Source organism: Rattus rattus, chromosome 6, assembly GCF_011064425.1.
Source record: "Rattus rattus isolate New Zealand chromosome 6, Rrattus_CSIRO_v1, whole genome shotgun sequence".
Taxonomy (NCBI): Eukaryota; Metazoa; Chordata; class Mammalia; order Rodentia; family Muridae; genus Rattus; species Rattus rattus.
In genome coordinates, this window is record NC_046159.1 from 116,862,170 (window position 1) to 116,868,169 (window position 6,000).

The 6,000-nt window shown below is 43.1% G+C and overlaps 1 protein-coding gene across 1 annotated transcript in view; it reads left to right on the top strand.

Annotated features, from left to right (window-relative positions):
* Positions 1-5,669, top strand: part of Fam3c (FAM3 metabolism regulating signaling molecule C) — a 37,153-nt gene extending 31,484 nt beyond the window's left edge. The window contains exons 8-9 of the mRNA XM_032906901.1: positions 3,014-3,140; positions 3,706-5,669. Coding sequence (XP_032762792.1) covers positions 3,014-3,140; positions 3,706-3,795 — 217 coding nt within the window. The 3' untranslated portion in view covers positions 3,796-5,669. The remainder of the gene's footprint in view (positions 1-3,013; positions 3,141-3,705) is intronic.
* The last annotated feature ends 331 nt before the right edge of the window (positions 5,670-6,000 follow it).

The window sequence follows — 6,000 nt, forward strand, 5'->3', positions numbered from 1 at the left end:
AGAGACAGAGAGAGAGAGAGAGAGAGAGAGAGAGAGAGAGAGAGAGAGAGAGAGAATATGTGTGTGTGTGTGTGTGTATATTACATTGTTTTCACTCAGGGTGTTTTTGCACTGATCTAAACTTCGTTTGGAAATATGAAATTACCCTTTGCTTATTATAACAGAATAGAACAAAAAGGAATGCCGAAACAGTGCGTAAACTCTACATAGGAAGTTCAGAAAGCATTATAGGTCATTGGGAAGTGATTTTATAGTTGGACACTGGTGTCCGGGTTTGTCCTCATGGCCATGATTTCTTGTAGGAAAAGGGAGACCACAGTTACCAACAAAGGCATGATCTGGGGCTGGGGGGTTGGGGGAGGGGAGGCTGGAGGGAAGTGGCCAGGTCCTTTTATTTTTAATTTTAAAAATGCGTGCGCGTGCCTGCATTTGTGTGGTAGATGCACAGAAGTGCCTGCCTCCATGTGGAGGTTGTAGCAAGAACTTTCCTTGTCTTTTCGTATTGCTCTCTGACTTACTGCCTTGAGACAGGGTTTCCGGCTGAGCTGAAAGCTTACTAGTTGATCCCAAGGGCTGCCCCATGAGCCCTTGGGATCAGTCCTGGGATTACAGGGACATGCGCTGTGCTTGGCCTTCCATGAGGGTGCTGGAATGTAGACTGAGCTCCTCTGCTGTCAGAACAAGTGCTTTACCCATTCGGCCATCTCTCCACAAGTATCGCTCTCCCAGCAGGGTTGTACTAGACACGCTCAAGTGATCCAGCCATAAATGAAGACAGCCCGTATAAGTGCCATCACCTGGGGAGTGTATTACTCGGTGCCCAGCATTTCGATCAGAAGCTGCTCACGTGACCATCGTCTATGTTACCTATCCCCAAGTTGCAGACACCCACACAACAGGTGTTCAGTGTAAATGATGTCATCTGTGCACCGCAGGCACAGTTCTGGAAAAGGGTGGGTGCTCGCCTCCCGTCCAGGTGTCCTGATGCCAACAATGCCAGCCTTGCTGCCAGGCCTTCCTAAGGGGGCTCAGGTCTTTCATGTTAATTGCTTTCTGCACAAGAACATCATAGTGTTCCCGTGGAAAATGCAGGAGTTAGTGGAGAAGAGTTGATTCTAGCTCTCTGGCTAAGTTGGCTTGGATCGTAATGTTCAGTGGTAAAGTTCAAAAGGAGAGAAAGAGGATTGACTGTCCCTTCTGTGTGTGTGTGTGTGTGTGTGTGTGTGTGTGTGTGTGTGTGTGTGTGTGTGTGTGTGTGTAATAGGAGAACTTACTTGCGTTTGGATAATCACCTGCTTGGAGATCAGACACTACTGTTGTTTGTGAATGTAACATTCATTATTTTAATTTATCAAGATGGCAAACTGTACTTTTTCCGAGGAATAAATGCGAATGGAACCGAGTGGCTCTCTGAGAGGCACATGTTGGCATGCCGTGAGCCTACTGCCTGCCATCCACATTGCAATGCATTTTATTCTCCAGGGTCACAGCTCATTGGGTTGTGTTGATGGAGGCAAAGAAGTCTTTAAAAAGTGGCCAAAAGTAGAGCACATAGCCATCCTGAAGGGCTTCATAGACGCTCAGATGGCGAGGCTTTTTTTTTTTTTTTTTTTTTTTTTTTAGTAGTGTAAAGGCATACATGTGTGCACGAAAAGTGCCCTCAGAATTCCCTAGAGCCGAGGTTGTGAGCCACCCATTGTGGGAGCTGGGAACTGACCTTGAGTCCTTTGCAAAACCTACACAAGCTCTTAACCATTGCTTTGTTTTTCCAGCCCCTTTAAACATTCATTCATTCGTTCGTTCGTTCATTCATTCATTTTCCTGGGCTCCTTTTGAACATAGACGTTACACTCCTTTTCAGTTCACTTGTTCACACCGCATCGTTCAGAAGTGAGTGTGACAGGCTGCATATTCCAGGGGCTGTTGCTTATTTTTACACTGATTCTAGAGAACTTGCTCCAGGGTAACACCCATCATCAAGCCGTATTTGAAACAGTCCCTCCCCAACCTCCCTGTGGACTCGAAGCTTTGAATCAGTTGTGGAAGCTGAAAGGGTGTGTTTCATATTTTATAAAGCTCCTCTTTAAATGCAAAGTACCTCACTTCAAGTTAGTTTAAGACAGTGGGGTTTTTGGGTTTTTGTTTTTGTTTTTCCACTAAGCCACAGATCTGGCGTGAAGCAGCCCCTTCTCTCCAACTGTCCTGTCTTCGGATAGAACACATCGCCTTGCTGTTAGCAGGGTGGCTCTGTCTAAGTCATCTAGAAGTTGGTTTGGTGGTGGTTGTGGTGATTTCGTTTGTTTATATAGCATAGGACCTCATGTCCAGTAACCAGGGGACCTGGCCCCCAGTTTTCTTTTTCTAGCTCTGTAGCTAGCGTGCATCTGCTCCCTTTCTGCTCTGTGAGACAGGAGAGGGAATCACTCAATGTTTAACTGATCCTCGTGGATGTTCTAATGGCATCTGTCAGTTGAAGGTTTCTCTGCCGGCTGACATGTGTCCCTGCCTTCCCGCAAATGTTTCATTCTCGTGTGAGTCCTTTTTTACTAAATAACCAAAGTTCAATTTATAAACCTATTCTCAAGATTTGTTTTAAATGGAGGACAGTGCTAAGCAGCCTTCGATCAGCACTCGCTTTTGATCCATTCGTGTGGGGTTTTGGTAGTCATTGAAGACTCTGGTTGCTTGAGACCTGGATATAGCCTGGGTTGGCGTCTGTTAGCAGAGCCATGCTCTCTCTTTCTGATGAATGTACTTAGAAACAACTAAGAGAGGACCAATTGCTAGGCAGTGCAGATGTTTAACAGATGCTCTCTAATTAACTTCTTGACTTTGTCTCCCATCACTAAAGAGCTCAAGTGGGAATGTTGTTATAGAAATTGTTTTTCTCCGTATCCACGTTTCAAAAATATTCTCTGATGTAATTTGAAATGTTTTCACCTTCATATTCAGGGACTCTCTTGGTAGGTGTTTAGAAAATGCAATACCCTGTGCCCATTTTCTTCTCTTGCAGACTCACGGAAGAGGCACGGCGACTCATCGCCGAACTGGGGAGCACGTCCATCACCAGTCTTGGCTTCCGAGATAACTGGGTCTTCTGTGGTGGGAAGGGCATTAAGACAAAGAGCCCCTTCGAACAGGTTAGTGTCTGGGGCGTTCATAACCAACGGACAAGAATAAACTAGCAAGGCTCTCTCATACAACAGTTTCGTGCTAGTTGTTTGAAAATTAGACTAAGCCGATACTGAATACGTCCACATGGTTCTTTTTCTAAGTTCTCAGTAAGTAATTAAAATAATGACGACTTTTAAAAAAGAGCTTCAAAATGACTTAAAAAAAAAAAATGATTTCCCTCATACGACAGTGCGTTATCACGCCTGGCCCTTTTGAAGAACTCTAATTATTAGGGATTCCAGGTCTACTTTGTTACGAGAATCAGCTGACTCTGCAAACGTCTCAGAGCTCAAATAGAACATAAAGTTTTGACAAAAACTTCTTTAAAAGTAGGTTCTTTTTGGAAGGTTTGCCACAGAGCTCCCTGCCCCCAAGGGTCATCCATTTAATATCTCGAGTCTAAAACGTTGTGTGACCTCATCGTTGACGTGGGCGTTACTGAAATGAGGGCAGGCGGGCCGCGCTACTCTCCGTTAGCAGATCACAGACTTTCTTTTTTAAACGCCTTGTGTTGTCGTTGTGTTCCCTTAGCACATAAAGAACAATAAAGACACAAACAAGTACGAGGGATGGCCCGAGGTGGTCGAGATGGAAGGATGCATCCCCCAGAAGCAAGACTGACGGGCACCGGAGGCGAGGAGGAACGCACTTTGACTCTGCGGGAGAGCTGTCAAGCAGCCGCGCGGTGTACATATTTCAGTAGCATGAGGCCGTCCAGGGTGTGCATGAGCAAGACCGTCTCTGTTGATGCCAGGATTATTTATTGCTAACAGAAATGGCTACCTTTGTAAATAGACCTCATTGAGCCAATCACTGAACTCTTTGTAAGCACATTTCCCCCAAAGTCCAGTGTTTAGACGACAGTGGCAATAATGTATTCATTCTAGTAGTCAGTGGTAACCAGGCAGCTTGTATAGGACATTGATATTTGCCCTGGTTGCTGTGAAACCCTATCCATGGAATAACATGGCTTTTAGAAAAGGAGGAGATTTTGTTATATGTGTCTCTGTATAAATATCTGGCATGTGCTGAGAGTGTCCTTTAAATTAAAGAGATTTTTGGCTAGTTGTATATGTACTGTTACCCTACAGTCTGACTCCTGTTGTATCTGTTCACAGTCTTTTTTTTTTTCCTTCCAAAGAAATCCAGAAATAAAAACTTTTCACATGAAAATTTACACCAGATTTGTTAAAAGCACAACAGTTTTTTGTTTTTTTTTTTTTAATGTACCAGGGAAGATGAACATTAGTGTAGGTGTCATTCAGCACTCACTGATTTTGTATTACCGACGTGAAGTCTGTGATTTTGTATAAGCTATGCAGAGTGAGCCTAGGGGTGGGATTCCAGAGAACCGGGGGACCAGGCCGAGTCCCTCCCTCAGCCTAACCAGATCATTCTAGACAACTGGGTCAGTACATTTAGACTAATGCAAGCATTTACCTGCTTTCTTCCCTTCCTGGACCACATGGTTTTAGAACAGGACTATCCTACTGTCATAGCTTTGGTTTGTAAGCCAAGAAATTCTTGTTATTTATTTCTAACTTCATAATAGCAACCGTTGCCTAAACGTGTGGCAGAATATTTGAAAACTCCTGATTAACTTTTTTTAGGGCGGGCATTAGATACCTTTTGTACATGACATACATCAAAGCCTCATGTGTGGAATCGCTTAACACGCAACATAAATGAAATGTTCCTGCTGCCTTCCATGGGATGAGGCAACACTTAAAATCTGAACCTAAAATTTAGGTGGTTTGTATAAAAGTCTAAAAGCAGTATTTGCTATTTTGCTAAAAGCTGGAAGCAACTCAGATACTTTGAGACTCTTACTGACCTTATGGTACTGTGTCTTTCCGAAAACTGAATGTAGTCCATAAGGAGACAGGTCTTCTGTGTTCAGAGAAGTTTTGTAAACTTTTTAGAGTTCTGGTGCTTCTGTACTAACTCACACACATCCAGCTTACATGTTTTAGCTTTTTTTTTTTTAAAGATCTAGGGATTAGAAAATAAATATTGCAGGGTTTTGTTTTTTAATACTGAATATAAGTACTCTTGGTTTGGCATTGTGAATTTTTTCTTTTTTGTATTTGACAAAGCAATACATCTGCAGAACATACCATGAAATCCTTCCAGTTGGTTTTTTTTTTTTTAGTCTTAACATGTAAAAAATAAGTTTTTGCCATTCAACACAGTAATATCATGTCCTCTGGATATATTTGAACATGTATAGACGTTAAGTTGCTTGACAACAGGCTAGCCCTTTGGGAGATGGGTTTTCCATTTGTATAAACTGTTGGGAGGGATAAGACTGGTGCTCTAACTGCTGTGGCTGCCGTGGGTTTTGCCTGGATTCTGTCTTGTATTGGCTGCACCGGCTGAACTCTGGAAGCAATAACCGACTGTTTTCCGTTCACATCAGCCTTAGAAGTGGAACAGTGCTCATTTAATGTTGAGAATGAATTCTCTTTATTAAAATCGAAACTCTTTAACACTGACGTGTAGCAGTTGCAGTGATGTGTGAAGTCTGCCGATGCAATTCTGCCTGGGATCACGGGTGCTTTCCGAGAATGGAGCAGGGAAGTGGGGGTCAAAACAGCAAAAGGAAGGTGAAAAACAGGTGGATATCTGGGAAATAAGATAAGCAATGAGAACCTTTCTAGTCTTCGTTTTCATTTGGTTAATGGTAAGTTCGTTGTTCCTTCTGTTTTGTCAGCCCCATCTCCCTATCCATTTTAAGTGAAAAGAGAAATGTACTCTGCTCAGTGTGCAAAGCAGTTTACATCGGAAATACATTTGGTATCTTTTCAAGTCAATATGAGAAGGGGG